The sequence below is a fragment of the Pantherophis guttatus genome, chromosome 16 (genome assembly GCF_059756535.1).
Source record: "Pantherophis guttatus breed Tessera chromosome 16, ASM5975653v1, whole genome shotgun sequence".
Lineage (NCBI taxonomy): Eukaryota > Metazoa > Chordata > Lepidosauria > Squamata > Colubridae > Pantherophis > Pantherophis guttatus.
In genome coordinates, this window is record NC_142078.1 from 5916671 (window position 1) to 5936651 (window position 19981).

General features: G+C 46.5%; 2 protein-coding genes across 2 annotated transcripts in view; one reads left to right on the plus strand and one right to left on the minus strand.

The window, feature by feature from the left end:
• TTC16 (tetratricopeptide repeat domain 16) overlaps window positions 1-9585 on the plus strand; it is a 28203-nt gene extending 18618 nt beyond the window's left edge. Inside the window, 6 exon segments of the mRNA XM_087879532.1 lie at window positions 1853-1994; window positions 2371-2536; window positions 3100-3233; window positions 4698-4854; window positions 9290-9418; window positions 9421-9585. Of these exon segments, the coding sequence (XP_087735658.1) occupies window positions 1853-1994; window positions 2371-2536; window positions 3100-3233; window positions 4698-4854; window positions 9290-9418; window positions 9421-9444 (752 nt within the window). The 3' untranslated portion in view covers window positions 9445-9585.
• A 332-nt stretch (window positions 9586-9917) lies between these two features.
• On the minus strand, window positions 9918-18465 carry TOR2A (torsin family 2 member A). Its single transcript, XM_034438717.3, has 5 exons — window positions 18152-18465; window positions 17379-17632; window positions 15933-16108; window positions 12645-12772; window positions 9918-11546 (listed from the first exon to the last, which is right to left on the minus strand). Exons 1-5 carry the CDS (start codon window positions 18315-18317, stop codon window positions 11302-11304), a joined length of 969 nt encoding a protein of 322 aa, XP_034294608.2. The 5' UTR covers window positions 18318-18465; the 3' UTR covers window positions 9918-11301.
• Between the last annotated feature and the right edge of the window lie 1516 nt (window positions 18466-19981).

The window sequence follows — 19981 nt, forward strand, 5'->3', positions numbered from 1 at the left end:
GAAGAGGAGGAAGAGGAGGAGGACTGGGTGATCCTTAGTGCTCTCTGAGCTGGGTTGTTTTCTTGCAGACGTCCCATTACCCAACTAAGTAGGATCATCAGTGCTCAGTGTTACATAGTTTGGGTAATGAAACATCCGCAAGAAAATTACCAGGCTCAGAGAGTACCAAGAACCACACAATCCTCCTCCTCCTCCTCCTCCTCACACCCTTCTAGCACTGATGATGTTACCTACCCTGTTTCCCCCAAATTAAGACATTCCCCTGATAATAAGCCCAATCGGACTTTTGAGCGCATGGCAATAAGGCCAAGCGCTTATTTCAGGGTTCAAAAAAAATAGAAGACAGGGTCTTATTTTCGGGGAAACACGGTTTGGTTAGAAAACCACCAAGCTCAAGAGAGCACCAAGGACCCCCTCATTTCAACCCCTTAGATCTATGGTTGCATGCAGGGAGTGGGGGGCTTTCCCAGTGGACAGAGAGGCAGGGGAGCTGGCAATGTGCGATGGGCAGGAAGAGGGCGAGGATGGACCCTTCCAAGCAACTCACAGAGTCTATCTGTAGTTATGCAGATCATCGTTTTTAACCTGGCAAGATTCTGGCGAACGGCAATAAACTACTCGTCTCATTCTTGGTTCTTTGGGCCTGAGAGCCATTCCCACTTGCCTGCTGATGGATTTTTGCTCTTTCTCTCTCTTCCTTTCTCTCCCTCCCTCCTTCCCTCTATGTATAATCTATGTCTGTCTGTCTGTCTATCTATCTATCTATCTATCTATCTATCTATCTATCTATCTATCTATCTATCTCTATCTACCTACCTACCTATATCTATCTATCTCTATGTCTATCCATCATCTATCATCTATCGCTTCTTCCTCCCTTTCTCTCTCTCATTTCTCATCTATGTATTTGTCTCTGTGTCTCCATCCCTCCATATGTCTGCCTGTCTGTCTATCTACCTACCTATCATCTATATGTCTGTCTGTCTGTCTATCTGTCTATCTATCTACCTACCTACCTATCATCTATCTGTCTGTCTGTCTGTCTATCTATCTGTCTATCTACCTACCTACCTATCATCTATCTCTATGTCTGTCTGTCTGTCCATCTATCTACCTACCTACCTACCTATCATCTATCTCTATCTTCCTACCTACCTACCTATATCTATCTTAACTCTATGTCCATCCATCATCTATCATCCCTCGCTCCTCCCTCCCTTTCTCTCTCTCATCTCTCATCTATGTCTGTCTGTCTGTCTGTCTTCTGTCTGTCTGTCTGTCTCCATCCATCCATCCATCCATCCATCATCTGTCTCTCTCTATGTCTATTAATCTATCTATCGATCTATCTCTTATGTCCATCCATCATCTATCATCCCTCGCTCCTCCCTCCCTTTCTCTCTCTCATCTCTCATCTATTTCTGTCTGTCTGTCTGATTGTCTCCATCCATCTATCCATCTATCATCTCTCTCTATATATATATATATCTATTAATCTATTTATCGATCTATCTCTTATGTCCATCCATCATCTATCATCCCTCGCTCCTCCCTCCCTTTCTCTCTCTCATCTCTCATCTATTTCTGTCTGTCTGTCTGATTGTCTCCATCCATCTATCCATCTATCATCTCTCTCTCTCTATATATATATATCTATTAATCTATTTATCGATCTATCTCTTATGTCCATCCATCATCTATCATCTCTCGCTCCTCCCTCCCTTTCTCTCTCATCTTTCATCTATTTCTGTCTGTCTGTCTGTCTGACTGTCTCCATCCATCCATCCATCCATCCACCCCCCCCCCTCTCTCTCTCTCTCTCTGTCTCTCTCTGTCTCTTTCTCTCTCTCAGACTGTTTCCTGAAACTGGGCCAGCTGAATTTTGCCATGGCGGATTATCAACAAGCTTTAGAGCTGCGTCCTTTAGATCCCAAACTCCGGCGTCGCATCGCTTGGCTCTCCAACGAGACCGGATTGCAAGACTTCCGCAGAAAGTAGGCTGGGATCCGTTGGGAGGGCTCGTGGCCAGATTTCCTCGGAGGGGAGCGCTTGTCCCGTAAGATGGCCCTTAACGTAGATCATCTTCAGACCTTGGTTTCCCCCCCCCACCCCAGTTTTAGAATAGTTGGAAGGGACCTTGGAGATCTTCTAGTCCAACCCCCTTTTTAAGGCAGGAATTTTATTCCTCTTGGTCGTCGTTCTTCGCAACAGCCCAGCGAAACAGGCAACTGGGACCGAGATTCAAGAAGAGACTGGGCTGCCGTCTGTCAAAAATGGCGTAGGGTCTCCTGCTTGGGCGGGGGGTTGGACTGGATGACCTACAAGGTCCCTTCCCACTCTGTTAATCTGTAGCTTTGTGTGTGTTTTCAGGCAGTATTTGCAGGCTGAAACGCATTTCTCCTCTGCCGTGGACAACGATCCCTGGGAAGTGAAGTATTATCTGAACAGGGCGAAGACTCGCGTGTTCCTGCAGGAGTTCCTGGGAGCTAAAGAAGACATGATCAGCGCCCTGCTGCTGAACCCCAACAAGGAGGAGGTGGGTCGAGGTAGTCCCCCCACTTTACGACCACAATCGTGGCCCCAAATTTCCACCCACCTTAAGGCTTCTGGGAGTTGAAATCCCAGCACTTAAAGCCGATGAGAGTAATATTTTATTTATTTATTTATTTATTTATTTATTTATTTATTTATTTATTTATTTATTTATTTATTTTATTTCTATACCGCCCTTCTTCCGAAGGACTCAGGGCGGTGTATAGCCTAATTAAAGACACAAAGACAGACAATATTTAAAAATAATTAAAATTATTTATTTATTTATTTATTTAAATTTGTATACCGCCCTTCTCCTAGTGGACTCAGGGCGGTGAACAGCCAGAGCTAAAACACATACAGATACAAAATTTAAAATTGTTATTATTTAAAATTATTAAATAATAGTAATAAACACTACACACACACACAAAAAAAAAACACACCCCAGATTTGTAGACACCTCCATGGGTGCAATAGAAGCTCCTCCATTTTGAGTATAGCTTTTTGATTTAAAAAAAAACGTTAACCGGTTTTATTTAATTTTTTTTATTTTTTAAATTCCAGGTCCGAGTCTTGATGGGCAACCTCTTTCCGGGAGAGAGCGCAGAATCCCTGCTCAACAGCAAAGTTGGAGATTTGACCAAAGCTCTCCTGGATCGAAAGCTGAAATCTTTCCCCGGGGGAAAAGCCTTGCAGAGGTATTGAATCGAAAACCACGAGGGGGACGGGGGAGTTATATTATTTTCTGGAGACCTGGACATGTTGGGTTTTTTGGGGTGGGGGTGTCTCCCTCAACCTTGGTAGGAGCCTTGGTAGTACAGTGGTCTAAAGCACCCTGTTATTAAGACCAGCTGCCTGCAATTACTGCAGGTTCGAATCTCGCCAAGGCTCAAGGTTGACTCAGCCTTCCATCCTTTCTAAGGTAGGTAAATTGAAGACCCAGATTGTGGGGGCAATAAGCTGACTTTGTATAAATATACAGAAGGATGAAGGCTATTGCTTAACACACTGTAAGCCGCCCTGAGTCTCCGGAGAAGGGCGGCATATAAATAAATAATATATATAAAAAAAAACAATCTCATTTTCCCCTTCTCTATCGGCACCTGGGAACTTCTCGGTCAGCTGGGAGAACTGATCTCTTTCCTGCCTTTGGGCCAGGAAACTCTGCAACCCTTGCCAGAGCAGACGGGAGTTGTAGTCGTCTGCAGCACGGGAGATCCCCCGCGCACGAGCTCCGTTTACTTCTGCGCAGCCTTGGTCCCTGTTGGGTGCCTTGCGTTCCTTTGCAGCACCGTCCCTTAATTAAGACCAAGCCCAATCAATAACACCCAGCGGATACAAAAACGAGGATAAACTTCAGTGTGTTGTCTCCTTTCTCGTTCTCTCTTCCCTCTCTCATTCTTTCCTTTCTCTCTCTCTCCCGTTCTCTCCTCTCATTCTTTTCCTCTTTCTTTCTTCCTTTCTCTCTCTCATTGTCTCCTGTGTCTCTTTCTCATTCTCTCCCCTCTTTCTCCCCTCTCTTATTCTATCTCCTTTCTTTTCTTTCCTCTTTCTCTCCCCTCTTATTCTCTCCTCTCATTCTCCTTTTTTCCTCTCTCCCGTTCTCTCCTCTCTCTCTCATTGTCTCCTTTCTCTTGTTCTCTCTTCCCTCTCTCATTCTTTCCTCTTTCTCTCTCCTCCCCGTTCTCTCCTCTCATTCTGTTTCCTCTTTCTTTCATCCCTTATTCTCTCTTCTTTGTCTCTCCTCTCATACTTTCCTCTCTCTCCCATTCTCTCCTCTCATTCTGTCTCCTTTCTCTCTCCCCTTTTTCTCTCCTCTCGTTCTGTCTCCTCTTTCTTTCTCTCTCCCCTCTTATTCTCTCTCCTCTTTCTCTCCTTTCTTTCTCTCATTCTCTCTCGTTGTCTCCTGTCTCTCTCGTTCTCTTCCCTCTCTTTTCCCCTCTCTTATTCTATCTCCTTTCTCTTTTCTTTCCTCTCTTTCTCTCCCCTTATTCTCTCTCCTCTCATTCTTTCTCTTTCTTTCCTCTCTCCGGTTCTCTCCTCTCTCTTTCTCGTTGTCTCCTTTCTCTTGTTCTCTCATTCTTTCCTCTCTCTCTCTCTCTCTCTCTTCTCTCTCTTTCTCATTCTCTCTCCCTCCTCCCTGCTTTTCCACCTTCTCCCAGGCCTCTGAAATCTGCAGGATCCGAACCCCTGATCAACGTGTACGTTCAGATTGAGGACCAAAACTCTGAGACGTCGCTGGCCAAGGAGAAGGAGGAGGTTTCGGAAGAAAAAAAGCTGCAGAAGAAACTATCTGAATGTCAGCAAAAGTCACACCAGGTATGTCCGCCCCTTGGAAGGAAAACAAGACGTTTTATTTATTTACTTATTAAAAGTTTACGCTGCCCATCTCCCCCAGAAGCTTGGTCCTTGAAGACTCTGGGGCTTTTCATAACTCTCTGAGAACCATTAAGGGGTCGCAGAGGGTCACAGATCCAGCTACTAGAAAAACAGCCCTGGATGAAGAGATTTACTCTTTTATTTTTTCATCCAGCCCTTTGCAGCTGAAAACATCACAAAAGAAACTTTCCACCCCTTGAGAAAAGTTCTTTTTTTGGTCTGGGATGGTGCGAGGCCGCCTGTCTCGCCAGGGGGTTGGACTAGATGACCTCCAAGGTCCCTTCCGAGTCAGAGAAGAAATGGTGGCCGGTGGAGTGGCAGGGTGAGGTCCCACCCCTGCCCTGCCAGGTCAAAAGCAAAAGAGGCCAACAATTCTAACATAGGAGCCGTGGGTGGCGCAGTGGTTAGAATGCAGTATTGCAGGCTAATTCTGCCCACTGCCAGCAGTTCGAACCTCACCGGCTCAAGGTTGACTCAGTCCCTTCCATCCTTCTGAGGTGGGTAAAACGAAAACCCGGATTGTTGGAGACCAGAGGCTGGCTCTGTAAACTGCTTAGAGAGGGCTGTGAAGCACTGTGAAGCGTTATATAAGTCTAAGTGCTATTGCTATCTATGTCTGACTGCGTGCCTGCCTACCTAATTTATCTATCTATCCATATCTATCTATCTATCTATCTATCTATCTATCATCTATCTATCTATCATCTATCTATCTATCTATCTATCTATCTATCTATCTATCTATCTATCTATCTCTATCATCTCTATCTCTCTCTATCTTCCATATCTATCTATCTTTCTGTCATCCATCTATATGTATCTATCATCCATCCATATCTATCTATCTATCTATCTATCTATCTATCTATCTATCTATCTATCTATCTATCTCTATCTATAGATAGATATATCTATCTATATATCTAGATATAGATATATCTAAAGCATATATATCTATTTAGATATATCTAAAGCAACCATCAACACAGTGAGTGGGAGGGGCAGATATGGCGGAAGCTGGGGACCATATCATGTTCGGGGAATGCGCACTCGCTATCTTAGAGCGATTGCGCACTCCGGTCCCCAATGCTTTTCTTGTTCCCCAGGTTGTCCAGATTCTCAGGGCCAGAGCCTCCGGCTGATGTTATGCAATGCCAGGTCCGTTGTTAATAAAGCCCCCCTCATCCACGATCTTATTCAGGAGGGGGAGGCGGACCTGGCGGGCATTACGGAGACCTGGTTGGGCCAGGAGGGAGGAGTCCCCCTCGTGGATATATGCCCACCAGGCTTCCGTGCATTTCATCAGCCGAGGGCTCAGGGCAGGGGCGGGGGGGGGGGCGGTTATTATAAAGGAAGGTCTGGATCCAAGGGAGACCACTGTTCCACAGATAGCCGGATGCGAGTCCCTCTTTGTGAAGTGGGGTCGTGGAGTACAGATGGGCTTGTTGGTCACGTACCTGGCTCCCTGCCACGTGGCAACGGCCCTGCCCGAGCTCCTTAACGTTATAGCCGAGGTGGCGGTGGGCACCCCCAGACTTGTCATCATGGGAGATTTCAACCTGCCATCTATCGGTGAAACGTCTGAAGTGGCTCGAGAGTTCATGGCTTCCATGACGGCCATGGACCTTACTCAGTTAATTCATGACCCCACTCACACAGGGGGACACACTCTGGATTTAGTTTTTGTCTCTGGTCAGCGGTTGAGTGGCCTTGATATAGGGGATATAGCCATCGAACCCTTGTCATGGACTGACCACTCGCTCCTTCGACTAGACTTTCTAACCGCTGCACCCCGCCGCAGGGAGGCGGGACCGACCAGATGGTTCCGCCCCAGGCGCCTGATGGACCCTGATAGGTTCCAGATGGAGCTTGGGCCATTTCCTGAGATTCTGGCTCATGACTCGGCTGAGGACCTGGTGGCCGCCTGGGATAGTGCGGCTGCCGGGGCCTTGGACCGAGTCGTGCCTTTGCGGCCTCTGACCCGGCACCGAACTCACCTAGCTCCTTGGTTTACTGAGGAGCTTAGGGAGATGAAGCGCCGGAAAAGACGCCTGGAGAGTAGTTGGAGGACCAGCCGCTCCGAATCTGACCAAACACTGGTGAGGTCTCATATTAAGACCTACCTAGTGACGATAAAAGCGGCGAAAACTAGCTATTTTGCCGCTCTTATCGCGTCATCAGATAATCGCCCAGCTGCCCTGTTTAGGGTGACCCGCTCCCTCCTCCATCTGGAAGTGCGGGATGACCCCTTGCAGGGTCGAGCTGAGGATTTTGTGCAGTATCTGTATGACAAAATCGCTCAGATTCGGGAAGGGCTGGCCTCTGACTGGGTATGTCCAGACGGGATGACTGAGGCAGGTCTTGAGAGTGTTATCTGGGGGGAGTTCGATCCTGTGGCTCCCGAGGACATGGACAGGGTCCTGGGACGGCTGAACGCGACCACATGTTTATTGGACCCGTGTCCCTCCTGGTTGGTACTGGCTTCCCGGGAGGTGACACGAGGCTGGCTCCAGAAGATTGTTAACGCTTCTTTGAGTGAGGGGGTCCTGCCGGCCGCTTTGAAAGAAGCGGTTGTGAGGCCCCTCCTCAAGAAGCCCTCTCTGGATCCGGCTGTTTTGGCTAACTATCGTCCAGTCTCCAACCTTCGCTTCGTTGCGAAGGTTGTTGAGAGTGTGGTGGCGCAACAGCTTCCCCGGTACCTGGATGAAGCTGTCTATCTAGACCCGCTCCAGTCCGGCTTCCGGCCTGGGCACAGCATGGAAACGGCATTGGTCGCGTTGGTGGATGATCTCTGGAGGGCCGGGGATAGGGGTTGCTCCTCTATCCTGATCCTGTTAGACCTCTCAGCGGCTTTTGATACCATCGACCATGGTATCATGTTGCACCGGCTGGCGGGGTTGGGGGTGGGAGGCACCGTTCTGCGGTGGTTCTCCTCCTACCTCTCTGACCGGTCGCAATCTGTGTTGACAGGGGGGCAGCGGTCGACCCCGAGGCACCTTGCTTGTGGGGTGCCACAAGGGTCGGTCCTCTCGCCCCTTCTGTTCAACATTTATGTAAAGCCGCCTGGGTGAGATCATCCGTGGCTTCGGGGTGGAGTTCCATCAGTACGCTGATGACACCCAGCTGTACATCTCCACCCCAGGCCACCCCAACGATGCCCTTGAAGTGATGTCCCAGTGCCTGGAGGCCGTGCGGGCCTGGATGGGGAGAAACAGGCTCCGACTCAACCCCTCCAAGACCGAGTGGCTGTGGCTTCCAGCGTCCCGATATAGCCAGCTGATGCCATCGCTGGCTATTGGGGGTGAATCACTCGCCCCCACAGAGAGGGCTCGTAACTTGGGCGTCCTCCTGGATGCACGGCTGTCTTTGGAAGATCATTTGACGGCCGTAGCCAGGGGGGCTTTCTATCAGGTCCGCCTGATACGCCAGTTGCGCCCCTTTCTAGATCGGGACTCCCTACGTACAGTCACTCAGGCACTCGTCACTTCCCGCCTGGACTACTGCAACGCTCTCTACATGGGGCTCCCCCTGGGGTGCACCCGGAGGCTCCAGCTGGTCCAGAACGCGGCCGCGCGGGGGATTATGGGGGCGACGAGGCGCTCCCATGTGACACCTCTCCTGCGCGAGCTGCACTGGCTCCCGGTGGTCTTCCGGGTGCGCTTCAAGGTGTTGGTGACCACCTTTAAAGCGCTCCATGGCTTAGGGCCGGGGTACTTACGAGACCGCCTTCTGCCACCAGTAGCCTCCCACCGGCCAGTGCGCTCACACAGAGTGGGCCTCCTCAGAGTGCCGTCCGCCAGACAATGTCGGCTGGCGACCCCCAGGGGGAGACCCTTCTCTGTGGTGGCGCCTACCCTCTGGAACAACCTCCCCCCAGAGTTACGGATAATAACAGACCTCCGGATTTTTCGTCGGGCCCTGAAAACCCATTTATTTCAACTAGCTGGGCTGGCTTGAGTCAAATTTTAAACTGATTTTAAATTGGAATTGTTTTAATTACGGCCAAAAGATTTAATTATTTTAATCAGTTTTTAGATTTTGTATGTTTTGTATGTATGTCTTGTTTTATTTTGGCTGTTCACCGCCCTGAGTCCTATATTGGAGAAGGGCGGTATAGAAATTTAAACAAATAAAATAAATAAATAAATAAATCAAACGAGGTCGATCAGACGAAGACCCAGATTGGTGGGGGCCAAACGCTGACTCTGTAAACCGCTCAGAGAGAGGGCTGTGCAGCGGTATAGAAGTCTAAGCGTTAGGGCCGTTGCTATCACCGCCACTTAAGTCAGGTTGAAACGAACGTTGGGGACCCTGTGCGGAAGGCGGGTCGGAGCGTCCGGTTGGCCCGCGGCAAATTGTCCCGTGTGTCTCGCAGGCAAACCAAGAGCTGAAGGATGCTTATCAAAATAAACCAGCGCTGGAATCCAAAACTGTCTGGATAGACCCCTGCCCTCGTCCGCCCCCCAAGGATTGCCCCAAGGAACCGTACTGCTGGAGGAAATTCTAAGAAAAGGCGTCGGTCCGTTTTAGGCCTGTCCGAAGCATCGGCCTTGGGACGGAAACCCCCCTCTCCCCCCCTTCTTCTTGCTTTTCTCCCCAAAATATCCCAAATTCCTAGTGAGTCAAACAAACCGGATTTCTCCTGCTTGCCAGTTCAAAAACCCCACGAACTATCTGGATTCACCGTTAAAAGAGTTAGGATCCCTTGGCCAGATTTTGCTCGGCTAAGAGGCTTCGTTTCTGTAACCAAAACCCCAAAATCTTGGAAAGGGGTGGGGTGTGTGTGATGCCATCCTTCCTTCCCTTCGGGGCCCTGAGTGACTTGTGGCAGACCCCCCGTTAAAAGTCTACCCAGTGGGAAAAAGCAGTTAGCACCAGAATAAATCTTTTCCCCGTAATAATTGCTTGAACTATCGGAAATCTGCAAGCCGGAAGCCAGCTCACTTCTGTTGCATTTTTTTTTCTAGACTCTGGAAAAAGACTTGATATATAAAGTTGCCTGCTTTTCCTGCTTTTTATTTAAATAAAGCAACCTTTTGAAGACCTTCAGGTACGTCCAGGTTTTTCATATTCATTGTGCGTTTGAATCAGCAACAAACCTGAATAAGAAAGGGGCTGCTGGTATTTTCGTGCACGCAGCTCTCTCCTGCCCTCCCTTCTTTCTCTAGGTAAAAGGTAAAGGTAAAGGTTCCCCTTGCACATACATGCTGGTTGTTCCTGACTCTAGGGGGCGGTGCTCATCCCCGTTTCAAAGCCGAAGAGCCAGCGCTGTCCTAAGACGTCTCCGTGGTCATGTGGCCGGCATGACTCAACGCCAAGGGCGCATGGAACGCTGTTCCCTTCCCACCAAAGGTGGTCCCTATTTTTCTACTTGCATTTTTTACGTGCTTTCGAACTGCTAGGTTGGCAGAAGCTGGGACAAGTCACGGGAGCTCATCCCGTTACGCGGCGCTAGGGATTCGAACCGCCGAACTGCCGACTTTTCGATCGACAAGCTCAGCGTCTTAACCACCGAGCCACTTTCTCTCGAGAGGGTCCCAAATTTTTGTGGGCCACGGATTCGAATCAGGGCGGCACGTCTCGTGATGGCCTAGTTTCGCTCAGCCACCAAACATTTCCACGATAAAAAAAAAATCAAATAAATCACTACTTCTCATCTTCCCTGCCTTTTAAAACTAGCAGCACTGAGACAGAGCGGATTTCAGTATATTTTTCCGACTCTTTTAACTGTTCAAGTTGCTCTCTGCACCAAAAAGGATAGAAAAAAAAAGGAGAGAGAGAAAAAAGATTATTACTGGCTGGTGCATTCTTGAAACCGCCGAGAAAAACAATCTCTCGTTGTTGATGTGTTTTTAAAAGTAGCTGCGTGTTGGTGTAACCTTTTAGCAACAACCCGCATCTCCGTCCATCAAGTTGACACCGCGGGGAATTCCCTGCAAAAAAAGTCCCTGAATTAGAATTGTAAAATACATCTTATTGGATTTTTTTTAAAAAATAAAATAAAATCACAGAATAATCCTTGACTTGAGAGGTAGGATTTTAAGAATCCCCAGAAAAACGAATTAATTCAACTGCGGTAAACCTGAAAAACCTCCGCGAAACCGTGTTTTAAAAGCGGACGAGATCCCCCACATAATGCATCACACAATCTTCTTCTTTTTTTTCCCTTTTCTTTTTGAGTTCAAAAAAAAAAAAAATCCAGATTCCGGCTGACTTGTAAGGGGAAGGAAAATGTTTGAAAAAGCCAAACGTTATTCTTTGCTTTTTTCGAAAGGCCCCGTCCCTTAAGTCCTTCAGTTCAGCGGACTTTTTCGCGACCCGCAAAAGCTTGGACGAAAACCGTTAAAAACTCCATTCCGGACCGAAAACGCCTGCCCAAAAAAGGCGTCATAGGAAAAACGGGATGCGGGAAGACACAGTTTTGCATCCGGTGGAAGAGAAGATTTTTTCCTCCTCGGGGAAGTAGGAAAAGCTGTCGGCCACGCCATCTACGACGTCCGGGCTAGGGGTGAGACCCTGGCCAGCCATCTCGTTGACCACGCACTGCTTCACGTGATGTTGTCGCAGGGGGAGGAAGGGCACGAAGACGTCGATCAGGTTTTGCTCAAGGATCCCGGATCGCCAGAATCCGTCTGAAAGAGACGCGAAGGAGGACAAGGGTGAAATGATACCGAAGAGGCATGGGGGACACCGAATTTCTATCCCTCTTTGTTTCAGGGTCATTAGATTATGGTAGTGGTCTTTTTTTCTTTACCACCGATCCCCGTTAAATACCTTTTGTGGCCACGGGGACCTGGCCAAGGGGACCCCCCCCCCAGGCTTAATTCAAGATTTAAATCGTAACATTGGTGTAGGGCAGGGATCAGCAACCTTAAACACTCCAAGAGCCATTTGGACCCCTTTCCCACAGAAAAGAAAACACCGGGAGCCACAAAAACCCTTCCCGTGCCTGACTATTTCCTGAGCGGCCACAAAACTAGCATATGTAGTTGAATTAAACGTTCTGTTTTCTTCTGAAACTTTTCTTTTCTTGGATTTATCCATGGTTGGCCTACCGGGAGTTGAAAAGCTCAATAAATTGTGTGCCGGCGGGTGTCGCACATTGGCGGTTGTGAGGCATATTTTGAGTGACGGAGCCATAGCAGAGGGATGAAAGAGCCACATGTGGCTCCAGAGCCACAGGTTGCTGACCCCTCGTGTAGGGCAGTGATGGTGAATCGTTTCAGCCCATTTTGGGGGTTTTTTTCAGCCCATTTTTGGGGCTCTTGTGGGGCCGTTTTGGGGTTTTTGGGGGGCCATTTTTGAGGCCTTTTTTTTGGCCCGTTTTTTCTAAAAATGGGCCAAAAAAGCCCCCAAAAGGGGCCGAAAAAAGCCTTGAAAACAGGTTGAAAAAAAGCCTTGAAAACAGGTCGAAAAAGGCCTTGAAAACAGGTTGAAAAAAGCCTTGAAAATGGGCCCCAAAAGGCCTGAAAAAGGCCATGCTGAGGCCAAAAAAATCAGTCAGCGGGTAGGCAGGGCTTCGGTAATATTCGGTCTATAAGACACACAGGCATTTTTGCCTTTTAGGAGACAAAAAAGTCCATCTTATAGTCCGAAAAATACGGTATTTTCATCCAGTATTTTTTTTTTAGCTTTTGGGCACGTCCAGTTTTTTTAAGATCGCAACTGACCCACCAAGGCTGAACGGTTTTCCATCTTTTTTTCTCCCCTCCCTCCCAAGATATACTCACTTTGGGGGTCTTTAGAAATGGCCTCCAAAATAGACGCTTCCAGGTCCCGGCGGCTGATTTCCTCGCGGTCTCTGCGGTCTCGCCAGAGCTCCAAAGCCATCCGGTTAATCTGGTCCGCTCCCGTATTGCTAAGACGGTCAGAGGAGAGCAGCTGAAGCCCAGCGAGAGTTTTCCTGCCCAGGTTTTATTTATTTATTTATTTTATTTATTTTAATTTGATTTATATGCCGCCCTTCTCTGAAGACTCAGGGCGGCTTACAGTGCGATAAGCAATAGCCTTCATCCTTTTGTATATTTATACAAAGTCAGCTTTTCTTTCTTTCTTTCTTTCTTTCTTTCTTTCTTTCTTTCTTTCTTTCTTTCTTTCTTTCCTTCCTTCCTTCCTTCCTTCCTTCCTTCCTTCCTTCTTTCTCTTTCTTTCTCTTTCTTTTCTTTTTTTTTTAAATTTGATTTATATGCCGCCCTTCTCCGGAGACTCAGGGCGGCTTACAATGCACTAAGCAATAGCCTTCATACTTTTGTATATTTATACAAAGTCAGCTTTTCTTTCTTTCTTTCTTTCTTTCTTTCTTTCTTTCTTTCTTTCTTTCTTTCTTTCTTTCTTTCTTTCTTTCCTTCCTTCCTTCCTTCCTTCCTTCCTTCCTTTCCTTCCTTCCTTCCTTCTTTCTCTTTCTTTCTCTTTCTTTTCTTTTTTTTTAAAATTTGATTTATATGCCGCCCTTCTCCGGAGACTCAGGGCGGCTTACAATGCGCTAAGCAATAGCCTTCATCCTTTTGTATATTTATACAAAGTCAGCTTTTCTTTCTTTCTTTCTTTCTTTCTTTCTTTCTTTCTTTCTTTCTTTCTTTCTTTCTTTCTTTCCTTCCTTCCTTTCCTTCCTTCCTTCCTTCTTTCTCTTTCTTTTCTTTTTTTTTAAAATTTGATTTATATGCCGCCCTTCTCCGGAGACTCAGGGCGGCTTACAATGCGCTAAGCAATAGCCTTCATCCTTTTGTATATTTATACAAAGTCAGCTTTTCTTTCTTTCTTTCTTTCTTTCTTTCTTTCTTTCTTTCTTTCTTTCTTTCTTTCTTTCTTTCTTTCTTTCTTCCTTTCTTTCTTTCTTTCTTTCTTTCTTTCTTTCTTTCTTTCTTTCTTTCCTTCCTTCCTTCCTTCCTTCTTTCTCTTTCTTTCTCTTTCTTTTCTTTTTTTTTTAAATTTGATTTATATGCCGCCCTTCTCCGGAGACTCAGGGCGGCTTACAATGCACTAAGCAATAGCCTTCATACTTTTGTATATTTATACAAAGTCAGCTTATTGCCCCCACAATCTGGGTCCTCAATTTACCTACCTTAGAAAGGATGGAAGGCTGAGTCAACCTTGAGCCTGGCGAGATTCGATCTTACTTTAATTGCAGACAGCTGGTGTTAAATTACAGTGCTTCTGTCTGTTGAGCTATAAACCAGGCTCCTTTTTACACAGTAAAAGCACAGATTAAGGTGAAACCTGCCTCCAAAACAGTCACTGTGAGGGGGACCTTGGAGTCCTAGTAGACAATCCCTTAAACAGATGCCAGTTGTGTGCGGCAGCAGCCAAAAAGGCTAACACAATCCTCGGTTGTATAAACAGAGGCATAGAATCAAAATCATTTTAAGTATTAGTAGCGCTTTATAAAGCCTTAGTAAGGCCACACCTGGAGTACTGCATCCAGTTTTGGTTGCAAAAAAAAGACGTTGAGACTTTGGAAAAAAGTGCAAAGAAGAGCAACTAAGACGATCAAAGACCTGGAGACTAAAACATACAAAGTTCAGCTGCAGGATTTGGGTATGGATAATCTCGAGAAAAGAAAAATGAGCAGTATTCCAATATTTGAGGGGTTCCCACAAAGAAGAGGGGGTCAAGCTATTCTCCAAAGCAACAGAAGGCAAAACAAGAAGCAAGGGATGGAAACTAATCAAGGAGAGAAGCAACCTGGAATTAAGGAGAAATTTCCTAACAGTGAGGACAATTCACCACTGGAACAGCTGGCCACCAGAAGTTCCCGGTGCTCCATCACTAGAGGTTTTTAATAATAATAATAATAATAATAATAATAATAATAATAATAATAATAATAATAATAATAATAATAATAAGTTAATAATAAGATCAGTGGGTGCAGCAAAATTTCACAAACTGACTACCTACAACGCCATGACCGTGTTGCTAAGATCATTCACTGGAAATTGTGTCAGAAGTTTGGATTTGAGTACAGCAAAAACCACTGGGAACATCAGGTTGAGAAAGTTTTAGAGAATGAGAAACTCAAGATTTTGTGGGACTTTAGGATTCAGACTGACAGGCACTTGGTCCACAACACACCTGACATAACAATAGTTGAAAAGAAAGAAGTATGGTTCATTGACATTGCAATACCTGGTGATGCACGGATTGAAGATAAGCAGCAAGAAAAAATCACAAAGTACCGGGACTTACAAATTGAAGTTGAGCGACTGTGGAAAAAGAAATCGAGTGTTGTCCCGATTGTAATTGGAGCCCTTGGAGCAATACCCAAAGGGCTACCCCACTATTTAGAAATTCTAAATCTGCCGGACTTGAACATTTTGACTCTACAAAAAACCACCTTACTCGGAACAGCTTACATCCTCCGACGATACCTTAACAGTTCCTAGGTCCTTGGTTAGGACTCGAGTTGCTGAGTTATTAACCAGCCTCAAAGGCTGTGAATCTCACCAAAGATTAAATAATAATAATAATAATAATAATAAAATAATAATAATAATAATAATAAACCACCTTACTCGGAACAGCTTACATCCTCCGACGATACCTTAACAGTTCCTAGGTCCTTGGTTAGGACTCGAGCTGCTGAGCTATTAACCAGCCTCAAAGGCTGTGAATCTCACTAAAGTTTAACCAATAAATAATAATAATAATAATAATAATTTTATTTCTATACCGCCCTTCTCCCGAAGGACTCAGGGCGGTGTACAGCCTATTTAAAAACAGAATAGACATCAATTTAAAATAATTTAAAAGTATTAAATAAATTTGGCTTAATTTAAAACCCCAAAAATTTAAAACATCCAATTTAAAATTATGTTGCTAACCCAGCCTGGCGGAACCTTAAGAGGAATCTAGACAGCCACTTGTCTGAATTGGTGTAGGATCTCCTGCCTGAGCAGGGGGCTGGACTAGAAGACCTCCAAGGTCCCTTCCAGCTCTATTCGGATTGAATGATTGAATGACTACCTCTCCCATATTCCCCAGCCTTGTGTCTAACCCCCACCCCCCCACCCTCTCGTTACCTGATAAAGACGAAGATGGCTTTCCGATAATTGGTTCCGAAAACCACCCAGGAAGATCCGAGGAAGGGGGCGACGACGTCCATCAAGCCAGGCTGCAGGTCGTCCATCTCGTCGAAGAGGAAAAGGGATCGGCTACACCGAGTGAGATTTCCCTGGATCCAGTTTCTGAGATCGTCCTACGTAGAAGGGGGGGGGAAAAAATGAAGAAGAAGAAAAAAGAAAAGAATCCACGTTGGAAAAGGATTCCAAAAACAAAAAGGCGCGCTCAGAAACCGTCCATCAGGATATAAGCGAAAGCGGGTGGGGGGACTCCAGATCCCATCATCCACACCCAGGGGATGTAGCCGCCCTACGGTGATATAGGTATCTCCCTTCCAGTCCCTGTCTTAAAAGTCGTCGGCAGGACCGTTAAGCAGTCCTCGACGTACCCCCTTTTTTCCCGCCATTACAGGTAGTCCTCGACTTACGACGGTCCATTTAGTGACCGTTCAAAGTTACGACGGCGCTGAAGGAAGTGACGTGTGACCGGTTTTTCACAGGTTACGACCTTCGATCGTGTGAGCGATCAAAATCCACACGCTTGGCAATCGCTTCACACTTACGACCGCCGCAGAGTCCCATGTGATTCCCTTTTGCGACCGGCCTGACAAGCCAAGTCCATGGAGGAAGCCGGATTCGCTTAACAACCGGGCTCCTAACTTGTCGGCTGCGGCGATTCACTTAACAACCGCCGCAAGGAAGGTCGTAAAAACGGGGCAAAACTTCCCCTAACTGATGTCTCCCTTAGCCGCAGAAATTTGGGGCTCAATCGTGGTCATAAGTCAAGGACTGCTTGTATTGCAGAATTTACAGCAGCACTGAAGAATGTGATTTAAAGCCGGTCCTCGCATTTACAACGGTGGCAGCAATCCCCACAGATTCCACCCCATGATCAAAATTTATGATGATAATTGCATTTTGACCCTCCCCAGCTGGCTTCTGGCAAGCAAGATCAAGGGGACGAAGCCGGATTCACTTAACAACGATGTGGTCCACTCAACGACTGCAAAGACCTCGCTCAAGAACCCCAGCCAGGAAGGTCATAAAATCAGACGTAACTCCTCTTAACAACCGCCTTGCTTGCCGATGACGTTATACCCGTTCAGTCACTGGGCTACTCTTACGCCTTGCTCAGCCACGGAAATTCTGCTTCCGATTGCAGCCATAAGTCGAGGACTGCCTCTAACGGAGCAACGCCCGAGGCTGGGTTTATCGGAGATCCCGGCCACCGATCTGATGTGGCTCAAAATGGGCCGCCAAGCAAAGCCACGGCGGGAGATCAGAAGGTCCTTTGGTTTGCAAGCGTACCGCCTCATCAGGCTGTTGTGTCCACGGAAGCAAGCGTTTGCATGCAGGGTTTTTTTTGGGGGGGGGGAAACGGACTCCCCACTGCCCAACCTCTGTTACCTTGTATTGCTGGAGGTGGTCAGCGTGGGGAAAATGAATCAGCGGGGAGAAGCGGTGGACGTAAGGCGTCCGGAAGAGATGCCGGGCCAGTAGGGAAGTCAAGTAGGTTTTCCCGGTGCCCGTCGAGCCGTGGAAGGACAAGACCAGGGGCTTGGCGGGCTCAGGGTCCTGCACGAAGCTCTTCAGGCCTTGGAGGACCAGCTGCCTGGCCAGAGGCTGTCCGACGAGGCGCAGGGCTAATTCGCACTCGAGACCTGGAGGAAGGAAGACGAAGAAGGGCTCGAGAAGGCGACGTGCCTCCTCTGGCACGTCGGCCAAGATGTCTTCACACGTGGCACGTCTGCATGGCCTGTCCCAAGGGGGCATCTGCCAATGTCTCTTGGCACGGGGGCCACCCCTCCTGCTATTTCTGTGCCCCCAAATATCCTCTCCCCCCCCTTCCTGCCCGATCCTGGGCTTTAAAATTAGGACTGACAAAACTCCCCCCCACCCAAAAAAAGAGAACCCATAAAATGAACCACTTTGGTTCTCAACAACAACCCTGCAAGGTAGGACAGGTGCAATTAGAATGGTAGAATCTTCCAATTCTATATATTTTATATTATATATATATATATATAATATTATATAAAATATATTTTATTGCTGTTGTATTAATCCCAGCCTACCTAGCAGGGCTGTTACTTGGATGGGGAGGGACTCGAACTCGCCTCCCTGCGCCCCCCGCGCCCCCTAGCGGACGTTCCCACCACTACACCCCGCTGCAGCCTCACCAGTTAGATCCGGCAAGAACTCGCATTCGCAGGTCGCCGAGAGGCTGCAATGCCAGGCGCTCGGCCTCCAGAGGGCGCCCGAGAGCATCAACCCCGGCAGAGGCAGCAGCAGCAGCAGTAAGAACGGCAGCCGCGTTCCCGCGAAGGCGCCCCCGCCCCTCTCCATGCTGGCTCTCCGCCCGCGAGAGGGTCGGGAAGCGCGCTCCCGCGAACCCTCGTGCGGCGGCCCCAATTCCCGGCCTGCCCCGCGGCCAGGCTCGTGCTCGCAGGAGGGAAGCGAATGAAATTCCCCGCTTCCGCCACGCCGCTGAGAAGGGGCGGGGCTTCAGGGGGCGGGGCTTACAGGTGGGAGGTATTTAAGGCTCCGCCTCCCTAACCGTCCCCGGTTTTTTTTTTTCCTTTCAAAAAAAAGGGGGGGAATAAAATAGTTTCTGAGGGGAAAAAGAATTGGAAATAAATATATATATCTTAAAAATAAATATTATTACAAGGGCAGGAAGCCAATGAAGGAGAGCTGAAGCTTGAAGGAGGGAAAAGCAATTAAAATTTTTTAAAAAAATTAAAATGTTTTTAAATGTAGAATGTTTTTTTTTAAAAAAAACATTCTAAAGCAAAGAGGAACTTGAAAGAAAAATTGGGGAAAAAGTTTGGGTGACTGGGAGATTAAAATTAATTTAAATTTATTTTAGGGAAGGGCAATAGATGAGAAAAATGGGTTTGGAGTGAAAAATAAAGTGACGAGGAAAGAAAAATGGGGAAATATCTCAAGGAAAATGGGAGAAAAAGAAAACCCAAGATTTATGAAAAGTGAGAAAATACTGCAATATATAGAAGAGGTTTGAAAGGCCGTGAGAAAAAAAATGAATTTTAAAGAGAAAAAAATGGCTTCAGGAAAGGAATTGGTAAAAGAAAAAAATGTAGACAAATGTGGGGTTTATTTAGAAATGAAGGAGAAATAGGTGGGAAAAATGGATGAAAAATCAGCTTGAAAGTGCAATTCAGAAGCAAATCAAAGAAGGAAAATAAGCCTAAAGGGAGAAAAATTGGGAGAAAATGTAAAGCTTATGGAGGAAAAAGGGGATGTTTGCAACAAAAACAAGCCAGGATCAAAACTAACCATGGTCTTCCTTAAGAGAAGCCCTAAGAAATGCCAACTCAAGTGCAAAATGACCAACAAAATCATTGCTGATTTTTGTTCAGGGAATTAATAGAATTTAATATTAGAAATTAAGTTGATTTTCAAGTAGAAATTAGTCAATTTCAATTTTATTGGTCAATTACAACTCCCTAGGAAATTTGTTTCAATTTCTGGTCACTTTCAGGCTTGTTTGGATTTTTCTGGTTAATTTCAGGGGTGGGTGGGTGGAAAATAAACATGTTCCTTGCTGTTTTTTTGCCAATTTTAAGCAGGTCTACTCGGGTAAAATAAGCTTTTTGTTAATATTGACCCATCTTTACATTTCTTTTGAGAGTTTCCTGTGGTTTTCTTAAAGAATTTGAAAGCATTTTTTGTTTCTTTAAAAGAAGCAATGGTTGTTCTTGAGCTATATTGCTAATTTAAAAATGAAAATCTGGGTTTTAGGCAAGAAATTTGCATTTTCCAGTTGCATCTTATGTAGCTTTACTCAGCTTTACTCAGAAGTCAGCTCCACTGGGTTTAAAGAAGACTGCTTTCTTTTTAAGATCAAGCTTGGGAAGAAAGATAAGGATTTTTTATTTTTATTTTTTAAGACATAAAAAGTCCGAAATGTCCGAAAAGGCCGAGCATGCAGTCATAAAACAACCCATCCTTGATCTTATTGGAGACAATTATTTCCATGTGCCTAAATT